We start from the raw sequence: 23,953 nt of genomic DNA on the forward strand, positions 1-23,953 counted from the left end.
CGCAAGTCACAGCGGCATGAGCGTTGCGGAAGTCGACAGCTACCGTACAGAACGACATGAACGCCCCATACTCCTAAAGGGACCGGAAATAAGAAAAAAGGGACCTGCAGGTAGCGATTACATCACGGAACCATTTACACCACCTTTCGTATTACCCGCACTATCTAAACTACCCGCACTACCCGCACTACCCGCACTACCCGCACTGTATAGGTTGTTCCACTTTTTCCGCGTTGTCCCACTTTTGTTGCTGCCGCCTCAGTAATGTTTTTGCTTTGCGCATGGTCATGTAGCGGGTCCGTTTTTTTCCGGCTCCATTGTTCCTTCCGCCTGTACCCGCTTATCCGAGTTACCTAAAGGAAACACAAAGAATTCAGGAAATTAAGAAAAATGTGGAAAAAAAACAACAACAAACGGCTCAACATTTTTAAAGAAACCTTGAAAAGCTTACTTATATTGAACCATTTCAATCTGCGACGACTCTGTTTGATTAGACCGCGAGCAAGGAACTTTGCAATTCTCATCTTTCGACCTGTCCACTAAGCATCTCTTGGTATTCTGCGGTCGCATCTGATCTAATTGTGGTCTTGTACAAGCGATTTAAGGTGTGACAGGAGCGGTAGCGGCGAAAGTGGAAGTGGAAGTGGTAGTGTGGCAATCATCAGTCCATGATGAACAATAATGGCGGTAATAATGGTTCACACGGTATGATGTATAGTACAGGAAACATGTATGTAAGCACAAGCGAGAACGGTGCTTCATCGTTCCCTGAGCATTTTTGGCCACAGCCAGTGATGGACGCTTCGTTAGGTGGGCTCGGTCAAATGCATTCGCAAAATCATAGCCACGGACGTGGACATCAGTCTGATGGAGGGTTTGTCGTCAACGGAGAGAGCGGTCGTAGCAGTGGCAGTGGCAATGGGATTGGGATTATTAATGGTAACAGCAGTGGTAACGTCAGCGGCAATGTCAGCGGAAACAGCAGTGGTAATGCCAGTGGAGATAACGCTAGTCGTAGCGTTAGTAGGAATGGAACTCCAAACCTGAACAGGGCTGCCAATTACTATGCCTTTGTGAATAGTAGTAACCGGCCAATCAATTGCCCTCCACAGCATGGAAATCAATATTCAAGTAAGCCTTTTATTCATAAGCCAACCCAAAATCATCAATCAAACCAAGGCCAAATTCAAAGCCAAATTCAAAGTCAAAGTCAAAGTCGAAGTCAAAGTCAAAGTCAAATTCATCGTCAAATTCAAACAGTCAATAAGGTCGACAATACAAGTGATCCATCAAGCCCTAGAACGCAACACAACTTAAATTACACCGGTGCAATAGGTCATCATAGTGCTTCATATATCAAAAAAAGGGTGGCAAAAGCCTGTGATCACTGTCGAAAGAGAAAAATTAAATGTGGTGAAATTGATAATAACACTAAAAAATGCGCCAATTGTACAAAATACTGTGTTGAATGTATTTTCTCTAACCCAAGGGATGATTTTGACAAAAAACAACGTAAAAGTTTTGATAATCTCATAAGATCAAATTCACAAGGTTCAGAAAACATTGATCCAATAAAATTTGGGGTGCCACTTGATTATAATGTTGACATAACAAACGATCTTATGACTAGTAGTAACACTAACGAGATAACAAGAAATGATAACGAAACAAGGGAGGATTCAATAGACAGTGGTAAAGTGGAAAAATTGGATAGAAAAGTATCTGTTATCATTGATAAAGTTGCGAAATTAGAAGATTTATTTCATACACTATTGAAAAGTCATGAAAATGAAGCAGAAAAAAACTACCTAAACAAATCAAAACCAAGACATTACTATACAACATTGTTAACCATTCAAAAATTGCTTTGGTTTAAACGAATAAATTGTCCACATGAATCGTATCAATTTTTTTTAAATCCATTAAGAGAAATAATGACTATTTCTATGAAATGGTATGTCGCTCAAATGAAAATTACTATTGATTTTTCTTCTCCAACGTTTAAAAACGGATACTATAGTGTAAATCCTATACCTTCTCGGGCTCAGTCTAAACGTTTGATTGAAAATTTTAGAGCAGCTCTCTTGGCTTCTTCTGGTCCAGGGTTTAATAGTTTAAAATACTATAGTGATTTGGTCGATAAATATTATGATCTTGATTGGACATCATTATCTTACGCGGAAATGCTTTTACTTAATACAAGTATTTGTTCTGGTGCTTCAAGAATGAGGCAAGTAAATTCGAATGATTTTTACCATCTAAGAAAGGATAAATATAATCCAACAAGAAATGAATTGAAAAAAATTGAAAATGACACATTATTAAATGCGATTTTTTATTACAATAAAGTTGTTATTGGAAGTGGCGGAGTTATCGAAATTCAGGGCTTACTGTTATTAAGCTTATATTTACATGAAAATATCAATACAGATCTAGCTTTGACGGTTCTTTCGATAGCGATAAGGTTCGCTTTAGAGAATGAATTTAATAAAGTTCCTCCATTGAATATATCTTTTGAAGAAGAATCAATGAGAAGGAGTCTTTGGTGGCATTGCTATAATAAGGATAAAAAATTTGCATTATTGTTATCAAAACCACCAATAATTAGATATGATGATACAAACATGTTAACAGATGAACAATACTACTTTTTTACAAAAAGGATTCTCTATACAAAATTTCCTGAGAAGGAAAAAGATATAGACAACTTGGATGATTTAGATTCTGCATTAGATTACGTGGTTAAATTCTCTGAATTTGTTCCTTTTATTATGTCATATTTTGTTCAAAATTTAGGTAAAATTGAAGCAAAAATTGTTGACATTTGTTTTTCTTTCAAAACTTTGGTAAACCTTTCATTTGATCAAGTTGTCGATAAATTAATAGATATAAGAAAAGAATTGCTTGATTGGGTATCAACCTTACATCCCTCTATGAAATTGGATAGCTACAAAAAATATATTTCTTTGTTGTATCTACCAAATGATGTTGAAGATCCCGGTTTAAGCTATGAAATTATTTCTTCACGCGTTATTGTGGCTCATCTACGTTCGCTACACTTGAAGAATCTTTTGTGCATGTTTGCAACATCATTTCTTTTGGATAATGCTGATAAATTTAGAACTACTCGTCATAAGATATTAACTCTCTATACAATGTTTGAAGAAGAGGGTTTGAAAAGCTGTCTGGACATTCTGAAAATTTTCCAATTTGTTGAATATGATCTTCACATGTATAATGATACCTTATACATTTTTCTAACAGCAGCATTTGCTTTAATACTACACGTTACTAAAAATATTAATATTCCTGACAAAAAAATAATTCCTCCTATTATTGAATTGTTGATAAAAGATCATGAGCTTCTTGTTGGCCCAAATCAGGAGCATTTAGTATCTGATAATAATAAATGGAACACATCAATTTTTTTCTATTCTTTTCTATTAGGAAAAGTTATCAATTCATTCAATATTAAAAATCCAATTGCAAAAGACTACAATTTTAAAGCTGAAACTTATGAACTAATGCTAAATAAGATTCAAAATTATATGGAATTATTGAAGAATGATGTATTAGATGGTTTGGAGAGGCGTATGAATAATTACCCATTAGGAGATGATACTCCTAGCAAAAATGGCTCTGCTAAGCCAGCTGATATAATGCAAATATCTCCATTATCAAGATGTAGATTTAACAGTTTTGATGAAGGAACGATGAAAAATCTCAGATCAAAAAAAACCTTCGAGCTCTACAATAAAGACGTAAAAAATTGGGTTAATTTATCATCCGAGAGCGACAAATCACTGTTTCCAATGAAAAATTCATACGTCAGAAGTTATGATCCATTCACCTCTTATTCCGATGTTGAGAATTTGGCTAACGACTCCGCAACTTCAGCACAAGAGATTTTTCAGGACGAGGCGACTGATAACATAGATCCTTTATTGGAACAGTTTCAAGACTTTTTCTGTCAAAATGAATTATTCTTTGACCGTGATTTGCAAATTGGCAAAGCATTCAGAAATCAAATATTCAAAGCTTAGTTTAGCATACATTCAACTAATGCAAAACTACACTAACGTTAATTGTTTTTGTACTTTCACTTATTCATTATTGTTAAATAATTTGCTATACACGTGCATTCGCCATACATATATTTAAAACTACAGCGCTGGCCCTGCACCTGTAAATCCTGGAACAATAACGTTCCATTTTTCGTCCACATATCTCTTTGGATCTTGTACGCCAATATCGTTTAATCTGCTAATATCTTCAGCTGATAAAGCAACAAATTGAATGTTGGATGAAATTCTTGTTGGATTCAAAGACCTTGGTATAACAATATTACCTTGTCTAATATGATATGACGTAAGAATATCGTTTGGCGATGAATCATATTTTTTGCTTAATTCCTGAACTAGTGGAAGTTTAATATTTGGTGCACCATGGGAACCCAATGGTGAATATGCAGTCATCAACATGCCATTCTCATGACAGAATTTCATCATTTCCAATTGAGGCAAGCGAGGATGGGCTTCGACTTGGTTAAGTGCCGGTCTTACCCTACACTCTTTGAAAAGTCGCTGGATGTATTCAATAGGAAAGTTGGATACACCTATTGCTTTTACGCGGTGGTCCGTTGGATCGAGATAAATCTTTTCCATTTGCTTGTACGTTTCAATCCAATCAGCGTCCAAGTTATAATCTGGCTCTCCGTCAGGCTTCTCCGGGTTTCTTGCCAGTCCACAGACACCATGTTCGTCCTTCTGCTTGTTGTAGCAAAGTGGCCAATGCTGTAACCACATATCGATGTAGCCAACACCCAAGCTCGCCAAGGTTTGCTGCAAAGAACGCTCAGCTTCATCCCACATAACCGGCCAAACCTTGCTTGTTATGAAAAGATCCTCCCTTTTGATGACGCCTTCTTCAATCAGCTCCTTAATAGCGGCTCCAACAAAAGGCTCTGTGCCATACGCCCACGCCGTATCTATTTGTCTGTAACCTGCCTTGACAGCCGCCTTGACAGCCTGCTTCGTCTCAGCAAGCTTCTCAGGAGGATTTGCGGTACCTAAGCCAAATGCCGGCATCCTGGTACCATTGTTAAGCAAAAATGAAATTTCTGTGCTTCTTGGATGTAGTGCGCCCGTCATTTCCAGCCTCTTTATAAGTTAACCAATTACTCACTCGCCGTACCCTTGGGCTAGATTCTAAACTTCGATAAAATTCTGCTGAATATCAATTGGTTTATATACTTGTTATTTGCAGCTAAACTCAAAGGATGCATGCCTTTGCGATTATTTAATCTTCTTTTACCTTCGCGCGTGTTGGTTTATCGCGCACCCCTGTACGTCAGATTATCGCGCCGAATTGCTGCAACAGCAACGAGAAGTCAATTATCACCGGTTCAGCTGCTTTTTATCTCCTAGCTGTTGAAGCTGGCACGTATGCTAAACACTAACGTCGACCGAAACAATCATATCGATTGAAACAATAATATCAACCAAAACTTTAACTCTACAGGTAGTTCGACCGATAAAATAACGTTACGAAACAGGAATTCCGCGACCGGGTTTCACATGAAAGGAACTGCGCTTAGTGGACGTAAACATCTCATCACAAAAGGGTCTCTTTTACGTAGTTCAGGTACTTATCGTTCGTGGCCGTTGACTCTTGGGCTAGCTTGCGTAAGAGGTCCTGTATTTTCTGTTGGCTTTTCTCTTCCGACAGCTTTGTGGGATCGGTCAAGCCTTCCTCTTCGAGAGTAGAAACCCACTGCTTCAACAGAGCCTTCAGGCGTTCACTGCCCTCATTGATCTCCGAAGTAGTAAGCTTGGGTTTCTTGTCGTCTTTGTTGTATTGCTTGAGCTCTTCCAGCTCATTGGCCTTACGTTTCGCCATCTTGACAATTTTTTGTGGGAATTTAACAACTTCTGCAACATGAATACCGAATGACTGATCTGAGATCCCAGGCTCAACCTTGTATAATAGTGTAATATCCTCCTCGGTATCGAGTTTGTTATCTTGCTGCTCTATGTGAGCAACAACATGCATGTTTTTGACAGAATGGTGCTTGGTGGCCAAGGAAGTCAGTTCATGGAAATGAGTTGCGAAGAGAACGAAACACTTGATTTCGCTTACAATGTGTTCTGCAATCGCCCAAGCTAGACCAAAACCGTCGTACGTGCTTGTACCACGCCCCAACTCGTCAACTATAATCAAGGAATTCTTGGTAGCATTTTTCAAAATGGATGCGGTTTCCAGCATTTCAACCATAAATGTCGATACACCTTTCAACTGGGAATCACCAGCACCTACTCTGCATAAGATTGCATCGACAACGGCAATTTCCGCCTCTTCACATGGTACGAAACAACCAATTTGTGCCATTAAGGATATTACTCCAACTTGTCTGATATATGTGGATTTACCGCCCATATTTGGTCCGGTGATTATTATAAAATTACCGTTGTCATCTAACTCGACATCGTTTGCGATAAATGTCATCTCATCCTGCATTTCTAAAACAGGATGACGAGATCCAATTAAGCGTGTTTTCCTTTCAACACCAAATCCATGCATTTTAGGCCTTATGTAAGGTATTGGAGCATATGAAGCAGCATGTGCAAATGAACATAAAACATCCAAATGTGCCAGAATGAGAGAGATCTTTTCCAAAACTGGGCTATAGGTCAATGTGATATTTACAATTTCCTTTACCAATGACATTTGCTGCTTCTCATACGCTTTTTGTAAATTGGCTGTCTCATTTGCAATCTCTTTCATTTCTTTTGTACTGAAGAAAATACCAGCCTTTACAGTGGATAACTCCAGATAGTTTTTATGTTTACGTAACTCCTTGGCATCATTACGCGTTAGCCTCATACACCATCCATGGATATGATGATTTTCCAATTTTAGTTTTTTATCGGGATCAAATCCAAGATCTTCGGCGGCATTCAGGTGAATGGTATTTATCTGGTTCATTACTTGATTCAGCTGATCTCTAATCCTTGCTAGCTCCTCGTTGAACTCAACCTTAATCATATATTGATTGCTTGTCTCATATGCTTCCAAATCAACAGTCGTTTCAACCATTTCCTGTAATTTGCTCAAAGGATCCATGTGACCAAGTAACGACTCAAGCCAAACAGAATTAACTAAGTTTCTGACCTCATCGTTGATATTTTCGTCATCCAAAAAGGAGCTCAGGACTTGAACAATCTCTGGAACCCTTTTGCAAACTTGGTAGATTTTTAGCACATCTTCTAGATTACCATTTCTATTTAATTTCTTGGTAACACGGCGAATATCTGGTACAAGAGGTAATTGTTCAGTTTGCAGAATTTGTCTCAGTTCAAGTTGCTCAATCAAATGTTCAACTAATGTATGCCTTTTATCGATCTCATTTAAATCTGTCAAAGGTTGCTTTAGCCATTCATTGAGTAATCGAACGCCTGCATTTGTCTTGCAATTGTTCAATAGCTGAAATAAAGATGATATTTTACCATTACTACCGCCTCCAGTACCAAAAAATGTATCTGTAGTAGCTGATAAATTCTGGGAAGAGTTTTGTGGGAATAAATTTAGCGCTTTTATAGCTGATGCATCCAATTTGACAAACTCTTTTAGGGAATGCTCAGTAATCTCATATTTACCAAGTTGATCTTCTTCACTCAGTAACTGTAGATAGCCCAAAAGTGCGCCACAAGCACCAAGAGACAGTGTAGAAAATTTTGGCAAAGATAGGGATAATTTGTCACCGATTAGTCTGGTCAAATCAAGATCAACATCTTTGTCAGAAAATTCTGAGTTCTTCACTAAGGTTGCCACAGAGCCACATCTATCAATAATACCTGAAATTTTCTTCAGTTCTCCACTGGCATTTTCACTTTGAGTTAAATCAGGAATCAAGCACTCTCTGACTCCAAGCTGAATCAATAAACTCTCTAAATTCGAGTAAACTTCGTTGTCAATAATGTTTAGCATACCGATCTTATAGTTGCTTGTGTCTATGAATGCGACACCAAGGACGCAGAATCCTTCCTGTGAGTTGAACTTCAGTTTTAAACTGGCAATCACAATGGAGGAGTCAATAGACACATTCATCAAGTCAATAATTTGTTCAATATTTCCGGGTGAAGCACTTTTGACCAGTTTCCACGATTTATCATATACTTCGACCTTGTAATTCATTTCCAGTAGGCAAATCTTCAGCAAATTACTGATCATTTGTGCAGACACAGTTACATATTTGCATGGCTCTTTGAATTGTTTTGACACGGAGGGGTCCAACTTGCAATCCTTCAATACAGACTGAGTGTGGTATATGCTGTCCGCAACAAATAAGGCGTCATTTCCAACAACTATATAATATTCTCCCTTATCCACGATCCTTATAGTGGATGCAGGCTTCTCGGAAAGATTTAAGAATCTTCTGTAAAATCCTCTCTCTTCCGAAATATCAGTGAACTTTAAATCAGGCCTATTAGATGACATTGAGTTCGATATCTAGCAATACCAAAGTATCGGGTGACTGCTCTCTGATTAATGTACAGCGTCGTTAACTTAATTTCCTGATGTCAACGAAATATATATTTCATTTATATTTTAGTTTTGATACGCGTCGCACAAGACACGTAAAGCGCAGCTTCAAGATCATCAAGATGAGACCAACTAAGTGACAGCTTCTTCAAACACTATGCTTTTGAAGATATTGTGCTACTTTGTCTGCCTTAGTTTGCACTTTCCACTGCCGAAAATGGTATGAGGTATTAGTTCGGAGTAGGAAATTGTATGGTGTGGAGTGATACACTTACTGCAACAGCAATGTTAGTCTGCATTTCGCAGCTCATTCTTGCTGCCCCGTATATTCACTTCGTTTGAAAATTGGGTAGTTAATAAAATAACTCAAAGTCTTTACCAGTTGTAATGCATATATGAAAAAAGCTACCTAAATTTATAATAACCACGATAAGATAAAAATCATTGAGCAACTTTGGATAGCTGTGCTTTATAAGCACTGTTTATGTCCTTTAAATGAGAAACCTTTCTCCATCCTTATCTTAGATTCTTTTCTGTTCTTGTATCTCTTTTAGTAACCGGTCGACGTAGTGTTCGTAATCACCGATTTGCTTTCTGAGGCCTGTCAATTGATTGCTGAGGAAATTATTTGAGCGCATATACGATACATGCTTCGTTACAATTTGTTCCAAAAATGTTTGCCTGGCGAAAACATTATAGAATGTGATCACTTGCTTTTGACAATCTTCTAATTTGGCCTCCAATGCTTGATCTTCCAATTTGATGGTTGATGTGAAGTACGGTGTATTCAAAATTTTCAAATGATAGTCAAAATCAGACAGCATTTGATCAGGGATAATACCTCTATAGTACAGCATTAAATGCGACATAAAAATTAACGATTGTGCTCTATGGCAATCGGTAAGTTGTAGCTTTTTCAGAAGGAGCTTTCTTTCTCGACGAAGATCAAGAACTTTACGTCTCTCATCATGAAAATTCTCTTGAATTTTTAGATTGCCAACCTTCAAAATGCCAATAGTATTTTCGTATCTATTCTTCATACTTGACGTCAATTCCAAATTTTTTACTGACTCTCTCTCATCTACTTCCTTCTTTGTTTTTTCATTCTCTAACATAGTTGAGAGCTGCAGAGTCGTGAATCCTTGCTTTTCCTGCAAAATTTCATGTTTTACTAACATCTCATTTAAATTTTTTTGTAAAAGTTCAGCTTTGGCCTCTGTAGATTCATTTTTGGTTTTGAGCTCACTCAGCAGACGTTCCTTTGATTCCAATTGTTTATTTAACTTCGTAACTTGAACTTCGTGCTTTTTAAGAGTGTCTTTCTGATGGTTTTTAATATTCCTTTTTTGCGATTTTGTCTCTTCCAACTTTTCCATCAATTCCTCGTTCAGCTCTCTACCAAACTGTAAATCTTTTTGTAGGTCGCAAATTGTCGATTTTAAATTATCAGACTGCTTGTTTAAAGTAAGATTTAATTTGCTTTTCTCCTCCATTTCTGTTTCTAAATTTGCCAATGTAAATCTACTAATATTTAGCTCATTCTCTAAATTCTGCCTTTCTTTCCCGTTTTCCTCTTGAATGTCAACTATGTGTCTCACGAAATCCACTATTTCTTTGCTTATTTCAGATATAGTTATATTGCTTCCTGCAGATACTGACGATAGAGACTTAACGTCTTTTGTCAGCAGTTTTAAAGCAGAGTCAAAGTTGCAGAATGTGACTGATTCTTTATCCAACCATGCATGATCATAAACCATATGATTGCCTAATAATGAGGATGGTTCGAAGACGTATTTATATGGATTATTGGAAACTTCTGCAGGAGGAGTTATGGGTGATATTTCATCTTTTTCTTCGAAAGAAGGTGAAAATACCACATCAATCCTTTCCTTCAAAGTATGAGCTCTTTCAAAAGAGCTTGAAGTGCTGTCAACTTCTTCTTCCTCATCACTATGTTGGCTTTCTGAGTAGACTGAATTTCCACGGTAGCCACTCTTTAAGTTAGCTTTTTCATCAATTGTAATATCTGATAATTGTGCGGCTAGTTTTATCAGGTTTTTTTCACGTTTGTGCTCCTTTGATAAACTTTCATCTCTATTTGAATTCAAGACATCCGATGAGTTGCGTTCAGCTTTTGCGCCACGGTGGGCATGCTTCCAGCCCCTCCAAAATTTGGAGCTACTTGCTTGTGATGTGGGCGTGTGCAACAACAATGATTTTTCTGAGTCATCTGTATCTCTTTCGACAATACTACTTTTTTCGACACAGCTCTCGCCTCCCTTGTGCTTTACTTGATCCCCGTCCACCTCCTGTTGTTCGCTTTCTCCTCCTTGAGTAGGACTATTACATGCAACTTCATTATCACGTCTAAAAAATGATCTGAAGCTTCTCCTAGATGAGCTTCCAGTTTTAGATCCATTTGGAGTTCCTTCTGCGACAATTGACCCGGCTGATATACCGGATGCACAAGATGCACCAGACGCGGAAGAGGTCGTTGTTTCTATTCTTGAACTTGTGGTTGCATTTGACCGACTATGTTTGTGACTACCAAACCAAGATTTAACAGAAGTTTCAGTAACTTCTCTCTCACCGTCCTCATCAGAGCTGGTCAAATCATCATCATCATCTCTCACTGAATAATCTTTGAAATCTGGGACCTTGCTTGTTGCCGTTGCCTTTGTGTCTGTGACGTCCTCATGTTTTTCTGCTCCAGATCCAAATCCTTTTACTTTCGAAATTTGTCTTTCTTCTTGCTCGTCCTCGAGATTTTTGTTCTCCTTTTCTGAATGGTCAGCATCTGTGTCTAGTTGTGTTTCAAGCACATTGGGATTATAATCCATTTTGAATAAAGGCATGTCCAAGTGTTAACTATCCAGAAAATAACCGAATGAGAGACCTTTAAACTCCTAAAATACTAAAGTATTAACCGATAGCTTCTTTCAGGGTTCAAAGTTTCAAATAAAAAAGGACGTTAATACTAATGTGAACTGAGATTGGCTAAAGAGCACAGATATTTGAGTTCATTGCATCTCATCAGATTGAAAACAACTTGATTCAAATTTTGTGTCACCGACGTTATTTGCGTCTGAGCGGTCCGCGACGTCGCTGCTTTCGCATACATTGATACAAAATAGATACAACGAAAAATCGAAAAAGGGCTACTGTAATAGTTGTTAGATCGTTAAATTAACTTTAGGCGTCTAGGCATAGCATAAATAAAGCTTTTAGATACGACAATATAATCCTCTTTCATCTTGCTCCAATTCTACCTTCTTCATGCAGATTCTTGTACAACGAGCTTGTTATTCTTATGGTACAAAAAGAACTGAATAAAGATAATGAAGTCCATTATTAATGTTCCTGAACTTCCGACTAGCCAGGATGCATTTACCAGGAGGTACCTTGGACTCACTGAAATGGCCAAAACAGAGATAATAAAGGTGGTGTTACCTAGACAAGCAAACAAAAAAAAGAGGAAAGAAATCCCCTCACAGGATTTTCTTTCGAAGTTTAACAAAATTTGAGGAACACGAGATCCTAAATATAGTACTGCACTTGCATATCCAAATATTTGGGCCAACCAATTTATTTCCACTTCAGGACTGGAACCGTCCTTAGTTGGATTTGGATTGTTGCAGTACGATATGTACCAAGAGAAAAATCCACTTAATACAACAACGCAAACGACAACTGAATCACTTAGATACCTTTTGGCACGTACTTCAGGGCTTGAGCCATTATTGTCTGACTCCTGTGCAACATCGTGGGACTCCGAAACGTGATGCAATAGAGGCTGAGTTTCACTGATTGGATTTGCGGGCGATAAATGAACTGGATCAACAACTTCCTCGTTACCATACCATAAGCATTGAATAAGAAGAATTATATCTGCAACTGTGTAATAGGCCGCAAGTATGATCATTGTAGGTAATAAGTGCTGCATCATTGCTCCAACAAGGTTGAAAATATCACCAGCTAACCACAGTATCACAAATAAAAGCGATAGTCCATCGGAAGACTTCCTTACGAAATTTTCATAAATCTGTGGGACAAAAACAATCACCCAGCAGGCAATAGATATAGAGCCTGCTATACCACTTATATTCTCAGCATTCCACTGTATAGGTTCCAATTGCATCCTCTTATATTTTTACTGTTACTTTCTTTGTAGCTAAGAGTTCTCAATGTCAGCTCTCTTCCAGGCAATTCTATCAATTTGTAAGTCTAGATCTCGACAATTTACGAGTAGCGAACGGGGAGTTGCAAAGTATTGACAATTACGAGATGGTTTCGCTTAAAGTTGCTAATTCGTTCATGAAATTAAGCGAAATTTTTTTATTTCACTTTTTTTTTCAAAAACTTCAGTTCTAAACGTTACCCGTCGTTTTCTATACATCAAAATGTCAAAGGTTTATTATTAAGTCTTCCTATGTATCAGATCTGAATCCTATGCTATTGAGTTTTTAAGCTGGTGAGGTTGTTAACATCCTGAACTACTGGGAGTTTCTGTCTCTCTCTTCTGCTTCACTACTTTCACCATCCTGTGCTACATTCTCTGCGCCACGCTCATCACCATCGCTTTCTTCGTCGTTTGCAGTGTCATCGTGCTGCAGTTTATCTAATTTTCTTGGTGGCAAGACGTATTCGAATGCCTCTTTCCAATCATGATTCTCGAAATACTTAAGCATCAGCTGCACTACATGAGTCGTAGTTAAGACCCTTCTACCTGCAAGATTGATATATTCATCCAAGGGTAATCGCCTTGCAGGTATACCTAATTTTTTGGCCTTATTGTAGCAAAGAAGCTTGTGTCTATTTTTGTCGACTATACCACCGACTACGTAGGTCATTCCTTCTTCTAGAGCTTCGAGTTTTTCATCGGTATCTGCAGTGAGATATATCATCTTGGAGGGATCCAGCGAGTTTGCAGCAAGAATATCTTCATCTGGTAAAAACTTAAAGTTGTTCCATTGATCGTGACGGCAGTTTGTCAGATCCTCTTCGAATCTTTTTTTCAATCTTTTATCAAAAGGCGCGACTACTATATCAGCAGCATATTTTTCCCGCCGATTTGAAGAATAAGCTCTTGTGATTTGATTCGAAAGACTGATAATTTCTTTTTGATTCATCAGTTCGTCGAATGAACAGTCCAGAATAATCTTAATACCGGACATTTTCTGATCGACATTTACTTTCGGTGGTCTCTTCAATTCTTCCGGAATCTCTTCTCCACGTTCAACATATTCTTGGATTCTGTTGCGTCTGTTAATTTTGGCCATCTTTCGCTTCATTTTCCGCACCTTGGCGTATTCTTCCTTGTTATCCTTATGATACTGTCTTTTCAGCGCTTTCTTCCATTGCCTCTTGGAGGTGCCTTCTGGTGCAGGTGGAATTACAGTTCGTCTCTCTGTGCTTTCAGGCAAATCACCATGGGTGCTCGTATCTGATTGAATCATTGTGAGATGCATTAAAGGGTGCTAAATACGCTTGCCGCTACTGTATATCATCTTTCATCTTATAATGAATTTTCTTTTTTTTTTTTTTTTTTTTTTCAGTTTCTGATGCTCATCGAACGAAAATCAACGATATCTCAATAAGTTGACTGAAACGACATTCACAAAATTTGGCAACCTGCAGTGCATTGGAATCATTACCTATGCAGGTTACAGTCGTTCTTCGTAAAAGGACAATGTTTCTCTTTTTTTGCCCTTCTTGCATCTTTGAAGACAGTGTTTTTAACTGTTGAGGACGATAACGTATCTTGCATCGCCATCGCCATCACCATCACTGTTATTAAGATAGTCACTGAAGTAGGTAATGCAGCTGAGCAGCGTCTGCTGGAATGATTCCTGGATCGCTTAAGCAGTCATTGAAGTGGTAATGGTCGATTTCTTATTTCACGTGACAGGTCAGCATCTTAAATGATAAAAAAGCGAACCTTTCACTTCGTAGATGATAATCTGCTTTAATCGAATAAGAAGGGAATCCTACTTACTAGCTGGCTTATGGGCAATGCCAAAACTTGAATTGACGTTGCAATTACCATGGGTGGAAAAATATCGTCCCCATTTGTTGAAAGATATCGTAGGGAATGAAGAAACGGTTCAAAGACTAGAGCTGATTGCACAAGATGGTAACATGCCACATATGATCATTTCTGGGCTGCCTGGTATTGGTAAAACTACATCAGTTCACTGTCTTGCACACGAGCTGTTAGGTGATGCATATTCGCAAGCAGTACTAGAACTGAATGCTTCAGATGATAGAGGTATCGATGTTGTTAGAAATCAAATCAAGCACTTTGCTCAGAAAAAATGCCATTTGCCATCTGGAAAGCACAAGATCATTATACTGGATGAAGCGGACTCCATGACTGCGGGCGCTCAACAGGCTTTAAGGAGAACCATGGAATTGTATTCAAATACCACCAGATTCGCGTTTGCCTGTAATCAATCCAACAAGATTATAGAACCGTTGCAAAGCAGATGCGCAATCTTACGGTATTCCAAATTATCAGATGAACAAGTCCTGAAAAGATTATTGGAAATTATCAAGGAAGAAAATGTTCAATACACAAATGATGGCTTAGAAGCAATTATATTCACAGCAGAAGGCGATATGAGGCAAGCAATTAACAACTTGCAGAGTACAGTTGCAGGTCATGGTTTAGTCAATGGTGACAATGTATTTAAGGTCGTTGACTCCCCACATCCTCTCGTTGTGAAGAGAATGCTTCTGGCTCCAACTTTAGAAGAGTCTATATCTCATTTAAAGAACGATCTCTGGGATAAGGGTTACTCTCCTGTGGATATTGTTACCACATCTTTCCGTGTTTCAAAAACTTTGTATCAACTTAAGGAGTCTCAAAGACTAGAAATGATAAAGGAGATCGGCATCACTCACATGCGAATTCTGGAAGGTGTAGGCACCTATTTACAACTGGCAAGTCTCCTGGCGAAAATACATAGACTTAAGTAACTGCCCGGATGGCGTGCTTTCCCCTGCAAAGTATTACTTTTAAATATAAAAATATAATGCCAGTAAATCTTATAATGGAAAAGAAACGACATCTAGTAGCACATTTGTCAGTGCTCTTAATGCAGACTATTTTGAATCTTTTTTTTTTACTTTTAACAGATCTTTGCCCCTTTCTTGTTGCAAACAAGCGAGATTCGATGCTGTAACATTTAGTGTGCTCTTACCCAAAGCATTTTACCGTCTTGTTTCTCACAGGAACCATTCTCATAATTTTGAATCAGAAAGTAAATGTTACAAATATGAAGAAGTAACAATAGAATAGTACACTTCGATAAAAGCAGATTATTGCTCTGCTCAAAGTAGCTCCAACTGATATAATGTTTAGATGAAAGTCACACCGACAAGAATCCAAGTTATGAGGAGCATGTACAAAATTTGGTACAAATTCTTAATGGCATTCTTGCCAATCAACTGTTTGATAATGACGTGAGGAAAATGTATAATGGCAGATTTCAATCAGCATACGTACGAGTCACAGACCTAAATTATTATATCTTGGGATCGCACAAAAAATACTTGGGTGTCTGTGTAAAGATAAATTGTGGATATGAGTACGGATCGACGAATAGGCCTTTGATGTGAATCATATTCAGCTCATTCTTTTTTACTCTCTTTCATGAAGAGTCCAACCTACCCACTACAAAAAGGTATGGTTATAAAATGTCTTTTTTGATGTAAGTATTTGCTTGACTTGTTGATTACAAACTATTTTTCTTTGCAGTTGTCAAAACAATAGGATATTAAGGTCTCCGCTTGGCTACGTGGAATACGAAATAAACAGAGAAGGTAAAGAAATCGCGGCAAGCACTTGAAGGGATCAAATTGCTTCAATGGAAGAGCTGGGTACCGTTTTAGGAGTGGACATTAAGGAATTATCTTTGAAAAGCGCTAATAGCTCGGGAGATGATGCGTTGAGCAACTTCTTGAATGACTATCATACTCAAAGATATCAGGCAAATAACAGTCTTTGGGATGAACTCAAAAACCTAGAAGAGGACCATCAACAGGTACAAACTACTTTGGAATCAGTGATACCACCTATACGGGAATATATAGAGAATTTCAATCTGCAACTATCTGAATTCACCAATGATCTCGGATTTATAAGAAACAAATCCTCTGAATTGAAATCGCTCCTTGAATACAATTCTGTCAAGTTGGCCAACATAAGTCCTTTGGTTAATGATCTCATGATATCTCCCAGCGTAATCAAAGATATCATACATTCGAAGATTAATAGTTCATGGATCGAAAACATTGCTTATATCAAGGATAAACAAGAGATATACCTGAAATATAAACAAGATAACGAAATAGCTGTTCCCAAAGATTTTGGGCAGCTGTGCCAGGTATTGAATATTTCAAAAGAGATTGTATTGGAAAGGTCGAAAAAATTTATTATCCGTGAGATAAAGAAGCTGAGAGGTCATCAACCAGTGCCATGCCAACCTGTTCAAAATGAAATGATAAAAGTTAAAGAGATATTCCAGTTCATTGTTGAGAATAACTATTCACTGGCTTTAGAGCTGAGGCAAGCTTACTCCTACAGTATGCGATGGTACTATAAAGCCTATTTTTCTCGATATATACGATCCTTAACAATCCTTCAGTTCAAAATGATCGATGCACAATACGCGCTAGGCAACGGCTTATCGAACACTTCTTTTAAAAAGGGAAGCGGCTTTGCAATCTCGAGCTATTTAACCACTACTTACGGTAGGACGTCAGTAGCTGTTACGGATGAGTCTATTCAAGATTACTTTCAAATAAGTAAGAGACTGTCTCTACTAACACAAGAAGATAATACAGTGATGGTCTCGCAGATTGCTGAGAATAATACTATGCAAAATTACGTGGAGGTTGGATTTAAAAACTTAAATTTGGCGATATTGGACAATTGTACCGTCGAATATAAGTTCTTGAAAGAGTTTTTCCTCATCAAGAGCAACGAGCAAGAATTAAAGGGGATTATAGAGCAAGTCTTCCAGTATACCTTCGACGAAGCTCTGGAATACACAAAGCAATTGTTTCTGAACACTTATGATATATTTGGAGTTCTAATAAGCATACGAATTGCCCAACAGTTACAGTTCGAATCACAGCGGAGAAAAATGCCTGTTGTTGAGGAGTATTTGAATGCTCAATTAATGCTCTTATGGCCAAAATTCCAGCAGTTAGTTGACTTTCAGTGCGAAAGTCTGCGTAGAGTGTCTATTACGACTAACGTTGCCAATATTTTTGGCAAAGCAACTCAGCGTGATCCGCTTACTACGCCGCATGAACTTACTGTACAGTTTGCCAAATTTCTAACAAGCTTTCTGACACTTGCAATTACGCATGAGGATCAGATTGATGAAAGATCTGAGCCGCTCTATAATTCAATAATAAGGGTAAGAAATGATTTTGAAACGGTAATGACGAAGTGCAGCAAGAAGACAAAATCGCCCGAAAGAATGCTGGCAACAAATTACATGTATTTGTACAACTCTTTACAACATCAGCACACTACTTTACAAATCTACGATTCGGCATCGCTACCTTTAATCTTAAAGGAGACTGAAGACCATTTCAAAGCTCTTGTTGAGGCATTCAGCAACGTCAAGTAATAGTGCATGCCTAACCCATTTACTGGCATATTATAAAATAATAACCTGTAATTACCTGTAATTACCTGTGATATAGATTACATACGAATCATGAAGTAAGCAATTCTTTTTTTTTTCCTTATAGAGAAGGGACAGGTAAACTGATGGACATGATTTTTCCACGTAATAACTTGAATTCGACGAATAGACTCTCTGAGGACAGGTAGGATTAATTTCCTCCATGGACAAACCCCTGACGGCATCTCAATTACAAGTGGTTGAAGCACTTTATGAGCCAGGTAGTACACTGAAGGTTATTGCTGGTCCTGGATCGGGGAAGACCCTGGCTTTATTGCATAGAATTCGTCGTCTTATAACCACCAAGCAAGTAAGACCTGATGAAATACTGGTTTTATCTCTGACCAATAAAGCTGTGGATAATATTTTGACCAAACTGTTGGAATTATTCCATAGTGTAAAGTGTGAAGAACATACAAATGAACACTTAACAACTATTGTTAATCAGATCAACGTTAGCACAATCCATGGTTTAGCTAGCAGAATTGTAACTGAAAATGAGGGAACAATTAGTGTAATAGAAGAAAATGGTTGGCGTGGATTGATGAGACTTGTCTCGAAAGACATGAAAACACTACAGAAGTCCAATGCATGCAGTATTCGAGAACTGCAAAGATTGTTTAAAAGCTATCAAGAAGGTGACAGCAAGAATAGAAATGTCATGGCAAAGATCGCTGATCTAATGAAGAGCTGTAAGGTGCTGACAAATGAAGAATTAATAAAACGAGCTGCTTTTTATCTGGATAATCCAACGGAACAGTGCATTAAACTGTCGAAGAAAGAAGCTGTTTTAACAGCAGATATAAAATCTAAATTTAAAATTGTTTTCATTGATGAGTTTCAAGATATATACCCACACTTAGGGGCCTTTTTAGGCAGAATATGCGGTCAGAAACAGCTTGCATTGTTTGGTGATCCCAATCAAAATATATATGAGTTTTTGGGAAGTAATAAAAAGGTAATAAAACAACTAGAATCCATTAATACGAATCTCAAAACTATGTTCCTTCATGATAACTTCAGAAGCACACCAGAGATCATGGCCGCTGCTAATGATATAATACACCATTCTGACTCTTATAGCAATTATGATCCCGTTCTCAAGGGCCCTTGTGGAATTTCTCCACAGATTATTCGTATTCCTGATCCCATTGACGAGTTGGAATTTATTGTGGAGCAAATATCTCAACTGGTGTGTTCATCTGTCAAACTGTCCGACATCGCAATCTTAACAAGAACAAATGCCCATTCAGAGTCCATTGCACAATACTTTCGAGCGTATAACATAAAGTTTCAAAAATTGACTTCTCACCCCGATTGGCTTTCAGATGTTAGGATTCAATTTTTGATCGATCTTCTTAGACTTGCTACAATAGCCCATTACGAAGTCAATGCTGGCAAAGAAGAGCTAGAGAAAAAGTTGAAAAGTGACTTTAGTGTCGTTGTAACACTGAGCGCTATGAGAGGTGTTAGCGATCAGTCTATCCAGCGTCTCTATTTGGATTGCAGGCAGAAATCAATGCCTTTTTGGATGTACCTTACACATGTACCAGCTTCTAGATGGCCTGTTAATGCCGCCTGTAGGCAAAAAATTGAAAGTTTCAAAGTGAATTTGAGTAAATTAATTGCTGGTGGTGCTCTCTTTGATATGAATGATCATTCGCAGCTATTTAAGCATATTTGTTGTACCGCTAATGCCTTCGATTCTCAGGTCATGCAGTTTAAAAATAAACAAGAATTGGATACTTTTAAGTCGCATCTGGAACAGATGCTACTAGTGATGAAATACTGCGCATGTAATAAAGGCAGTGATTCATCCTTGGTGGAGGTTTTTCTTGAATCATATTACGATAAAAGTGGTTCAAACTACCCTGTAGATTTTAAAATGAGTAAACAGGACGAAATAAATATATCCACCATTCATTCTTCAAAAGGGTTGGAGTTTCCTGTAGTCTTTTTGATGGGCACACCGCACACAGTGCTCCCTATAGAAAGTAAAGCTCTTTATGTTGGTATGACAAGGGCAAGGAATTTATTGTACCTTATTAATATAAGGCATCCGAAAATAAATTCCAGATTGAAAACATCCACACCGAGCCTGCTTTTGAACCAAAGCTTTTGGAAGTACTTTTGCATTGACCTGAATAGACCGACAAACGTACAACGAGGATTGAGCCTACACAAATATTCAATGCTTAAGAATAAATATAACTTCAGTTCCAAAAACAAAAGAAGCTATTCAACTATGTGCAAAAAAATTATTTCTTTTGTGGCTACTAGATACAAAGTACATTAATAAAGACTAAAATATGTAAATAGCTACTCTTTGGAGCGTGTTCTAAAAACCTTCGGGGACATTGTTTGCAGGCTTTTGAAGAAGATCGAGATATATACCACCATTTCTAAAGCCAACCCATTGGTAATGCGGCTCGGAATTTTCGTGAGATTCAGCAATTGAAGAATCCTGAATTTCCTGAATGACCCTGTAAGCTTCCACATCTGAATAGGGAACGCCATTCTTTGGATCAAAATAGTGGCACTCCTTGTTTGTAATTAGGCACCTCTTCCTTACTCCATTACTAAAAAGAACACCACTAGGTGGTTGAGTTTTGATTTCAACTTCTAGTTCTTCGTGCTTATTTCCTCCCGTGTCGTGAACTATCTTTCTACCATACTCACCAAAGGCAGGAAAGTTTTCAAGGAAGGATAGATCTGGGATTATGGAAGTATTTGCTGTGTAGCTTAATGCATTTTCAGGCATAGTAATTTTGCAGATATTTTCCACGGTTGGCGATCTTTGACGGGTGGCATTTGACCATTGCTTACCAAAAAGCTCATCGCGCACGTCCCCTTCATATGTCTCGGATGGAAATCTATATAAACTAACCATATCTTTAGCGACTAATTGAGGAGGTCCTTCGTATATGAGCTCTTCATGACTTTCTTCTAAAGGAAGGCCATCGGATTGTTGTGCATTATCCGAAATAACACCTGTGGGTTCAATGTTTTGAAAAGAACCTTCCAGTGATGGATTCGCGTCTGGATCAATGTGAGTTGTGACAGTTTGTTCTGCGAATGTGACCTGTTTTTTTATTTTTCCATCTTCCTTCTCTATTGTGCCAAGTTGTATACCTTTCCCGTTATCGTCTGCCAGCCTTGTCCCAGAAGTATCCTCAGGGACTCTGGATGTATCTCGGAAGTTTGGTATTTCAATACCATTTACCGAACCCGCTGTAAATTTTGACTTATTAGCGCAATCATCCTTCAATTCGTCTTCTTTGTTATCTTTTGAAATATTTAAGCTATCTGTTGGATTATGTGATGTGTCCTTGCACACTTTATTTTCTATAACGTCGCTAGTTATGTTCTCCTTACTGGACTGTTCACCTTCTTGACTATCTTCCTTCTTTTTTACGCCCATAGTGTTCTTTCCCTCTTTGCTCGTATCTTGACCCATTTCTTCAATTCCATAATCCGCCTTTGTATGCATATTTGTTTCTTCAAATGAAACATGTGATCGGTTTTCTGTCGTTCCGGCAACAGCAACATCACCTAGGCCCTTTCCCATGTTTTCATTTTTTCCCTGATCGATCTGTTGGTTATTCACTGCATCTTTCTCCGTCTTATCAAGAGGTTCGAGATTATGTTTCTTTTGTCTACGAGGATATTTCTTCTTTTTTTTCTCTCTCTTTTTCAACTGAGCATCCCAGTATTGCTTATCTTCTAGCTCCATAACTGGATCGACATTCCACGCTATTGACAGCTCTTGTATGACAACTTCACCTGGTCTGAACTTTATTTTTTGCCGCTTTTGCATAGCAAGTCTGCTCTGTTTCTTGGATACTTCCTGCTCCTTATACTTATTCAAACTCAAAAGATTGAACTTTTCAGTTTCCAATGCTATTCTCATTCTGTCTTCTTGTGTAAGTACCACCTCCCTTTGGAGTGCTTTATGCTTTTTAATCCTCTCCTGTATTACCTTCCTTTTCTTCTCTGCTCGCGACAGTTTTGCGTATACTTCTAGTTTATTTGCCACCACAGATGATCTCTTTGATGTTCTTCTATCGGCGACAAGCAGACTTTCTGCATTTAAAAGCTCGTGGTGCAACTGCTGCCTCACTTGACCATCTAACTCATCGGTCGAAATCTTGGATTTTTTCTTTATCACAGGTGCCAAGTTCTTCTTTCTCTTCTTTCTCTGTCTAGCTCTTTCGTCTTGCAGCTCTCTTTCACCTGCATCATCCCCTTCCTGTTCAGAAGATTCTGGTTCAGAATCACTCAAAAGCATATCATCGTTCGCAGTAGTAGGCTCTTTCGGCGGTTCGAATACTCTTTCAGGCTCTTCACTACCCTCTGCCTCACTAGAGCTCCCTTCCCCCTCAAATTCTTCATCATCTGCATCTTCTTGAAACAAAAGGTCGAGTTCATCATCGTTCAAGGCGTCAGTTTTAGATTTCATTTCTTCTAATTCTTGTTCTAAAAGCTTCCTCATCCTATTTCCTGCATTGGAACGGCGTTGCCTCGTAGACATTAAGAGCTCCTGCTCATCATGACTGTCAGATGCTGAGTCCTCCATAGGCTGCTTAAGTGAATATGTTCCACCTTGAGGTTTAATATAGTTTAATAATATCCCATTTTTAAATAGTCATGGCTCGCCTCTACTTAGATATTTTAATAAAACTCACACAGTTTTAGTAAATATAGGCGAATAAAAGAAAAAAACGAAAGACTAGCCTAAAGCTAGGATGCTGAGCAGGCTGAAGGTAACAGGGATGAGCAATAACTTGATAAACCCTGCCTTAAAAGGGTTTGGTCCGTGGGCGAAGACTGCATGCCAACAATTGAGCAGACACAGTGGTTTAGGGTTGAGAGCAAATGGCACATCGGCATCTGCCGATGAAATAAGCCATTTCCAGGAACTGGCACCCACTTGGTGGGATGTCAGTGGTCCTCAAAGAATTTTGCATTTAATGAACAATGCCAGAATGGACTTTATACAACAAACTCTGAAGAATAGTGTCAAAATAAGTGATCCAGAAACATATATTCCAGGATTTAATTATCGTGGCTTCTTGCCGCCATATGTGGCTCGTAACATTGATCATGAATTGGAACTTGCGATAAGCAAAAGTCAAACTGAGGAAAAGATTTCTGTGCTAGATGTTGGCTGCGGAGGGGGAATCCTTTCTGAGGCACTTGCAAGATTATCAAATGTGAAACATGTTACAGGAATAGATCTGACAGCAGAATGCATTGCAGTTGCCAAAAACCACGCATTAGCTGACCCAAGTCTCAAAGGTAAACTTGATTATGAATATCAGGCGTTGGAAAAGGTTCCTGGTATTTATGATGTCGTGACGTGTTTTGAAATGTTAGAGCATGTCGACAATCCCGGTCAAATTTTGAGACACTCGTGGTTGAAACTGAAACCCAATGGAATCCTTTTTCTGAGTACAATTAACAGAGACATCGTCTCTTGGTTCACCACAATTTTTATGGGAGAGTATGTCCTTAAGATTGTCCCTAAGGGAACACATCACTTGAGCAAATATATAAAATCATCTGAAATACAAGAATGGTTCCAACAAAATGAACCTTCTACGCACGAAATCCTACAAACAAAAGGCACTATGTATTTGCCACTCAAAGGTTGGGTAGAACACGATTGTTCCGACGTTGGTAACTATTTTATGGCTATTGGAAAATTATAG

The 23,953-nt window shown here is 38.2% G+C and overlaps 11 protein-coding genes across 11 annotated transcripts; 5 read left to right on the forward strand and 6 right to left on the reverse strand.

Annotated features, from left to right (window-relative positions):
• Positions 1-668: 668 nt before the first annotated feature.
• HG535_0H03180 (uncharacterized protein) lies at positions 669-4,043 on the forward strand (the record flags this gene model as incomplete). The annotated part of the gene is made up of 1 exon (XM_037290821.1): positions 669-4,043. The coding sequence occupies one exon, from the start codon at positions 669-671 to the stop codon at positions 4,041-4,043; it is 3,375 nt and encodes a 1,124-aa protein (XP_037146716.1).
• A 120-nt stretch (positions 4,044-4,163) lies between these two features.
• On the reverse strand, positions 4,164-5,150 carry ARA1 (D-arabinose 1-dehydrogenase (NAD(P)(+)) ARA1; the record flags this gene model as incomplete). The annotated part of the gene is made up of 1 exon (XM_037290822.1): positions 4,164-5,150. One exon carries the CDS (start codon positions 5,148-5,150, stop codon positions 4,164-4,166), a length of 987 nt encoding a protein of 328 aa, XP_037146717.1.
• Positions 5,151-5,613: 463 nt separating this feature from the next.
• Positions 5,614-8,496, reverse strand: MSH2 (mismatch repair ATPase MSH2; the record flags this gene model as incomplete). Its single annotated transcript, XM_037290823.1, has 1 exon — positions 5,614-8,496. One exon carries the CDS (start codon positions 8,494-8,496, stop codon positions 5,614-5,616), a length of 2,883 nt encoding a protein of 960 aa, XP_037146718.1.
• A 566-nt stretch (positions 8,497-9,062) lies between these two features.
• On the reverse strand, positions 9,063-11,396 carry HG535_0H03210 (uncharacterized protein; the record flags this gene model as incomplete). The annotated part of the gene is made up of 1 exon (XM_037290824.1): positions 9,063-11,396. The coding sequence occupies one exon, from the start codon at positions 11,394-11,396 to the stop codon at positions 9,063-9,065; it is 2,334 nt and encodes a 777-aa protein (XP_037146719.1).
• A 419-nt stretch (positions 11,397-11,815) lies between these two features.
• Positions 11,816-12,679, reverse strand: YPQ1 (cationic amino acid transporter; the record flags this gene model as incomplete). The annotated part of the gene is made up of 1 exon (XM_037290825.1): positions 11,816-12,679. The coding sequence occupies one exon, from the start codon at positions 12,677-12,679 to the stop codon at positions 11,816-11,818; it is 864 nt and encodes a 287-aa protein (XP_037146720.1).
• Positions 12,680-13,034: 355 nt separating this feature from the next.
• TRM10 (tRNA (guanine(9)-N(1))-methyltransferase) lies at positions 13,035-14,009 on the reverse strand (the record flags this gene model as incomplete). The annotated part of the gene is made up of 1 exon (XM_037290826.1): positions 13,035-14,009. The coding sequence occupies one exon, from the start codon at positions 14,007-14,009 to the stop codon at positions 13,035-13,037; it is 975 nt and encodes a 324-aa protein (XP_037146721.1).
• Positions 14,010-14,493: 484 nt separating this feature from the next.
• On the forward strand, positions 14,494-15,519 carry RFC4 (replication factor C subunit 4; the record flags this gene model as incomplete). The annotated part of the gene is made up of 1 exon (XM_037290827.1): positions 14,494-15,519. One exon carries the CDS (start codon positions 14,494-14,496, stop codon positions 15,517-15,519), a length of 1,026 nt encoding a protein of 341 aa, XP_037146722.1.
• An 890-nt stretch (positions 15,520-16,409) lies between these two features.
• Positions 16,410-18,185, forward strand: VPS52 (Vps52p; the record flags this gene model as incomplete). The annotated part of the gene is made up of 1 exon (XM_037290828.1): positions 16,410-18,185. The coding sequence occupies one exon, from the start codon at positions 16,410-16,412 to the stop codon at positions 18,183-18,185; it is 1,776 nt and encodes a 591-aa protein (XP_037146723.1).
• Positions 18,186-18,405: 220 nt separating this feature from the next.
• HMI1 (ATP-dependent 3'-5' DNA helicase) lies at positions 18,406-20,538 on the forward strand (the record flags this gene model as incomplete). The annotated part of the gene is made up of 1 exon (XM_037290829.1): positions 18,406-20,538. The coding sequence occupies one exon, from the start codon at positions 18,406-18,408 to the stop codon at positions 20,536-20,538; it is 2,133 nt and encodes a 710-aa protein (XP_037146724.1).
• A 42-nt stretch (positions 20,539-20,580) lies between these two features.
• Positions 20,581-22,818, reverse strand: VPS72 (Vps72p; the record flags this gene model as incomplete). Its single annotated transcript, XM_037290830.1, has 1 exon — positions 20,581-22,818. One exon carries the CDS (start codon positions 22,816-22,818, stop codon positions 20,581-20,583), a length of 2,238 nt encoding a protein of 745 aa, XP_037146725.1.
• A 169-nt stretch (positions 22,819-22,987) lies between these two features.
• On the forward strand, positions 22,988-23,953 carry COQ3 (hexaprenyldihydroxybenzoate methyltransferase; the record flags this gene model as incomplete). The annotated part of the gene is made up of 1 exon (XM_037290831.1): positions 22,988-23,953. One exon carries the CDS (start codon positions 22,988-22,990, stop codon positions 23,951-23,953), a length of 966 nt encoding a protein of 321 aa, XP_037146726.1.

This window comes from Zygotorulaspora mrakii, chromosome 8, assembly GCF_013402915.1.
Source record: "Zygotorulaspora mrakii chromosome 8, complete sequence".
NCBI classification, from domain to species: Eukaryota; Fungi; Ascomycota; class Saccharomycetes; order Saccharomycetales; family Saccharomycetaceae; genus Zygotorulaspora; species Zygotorulaspora mrakii.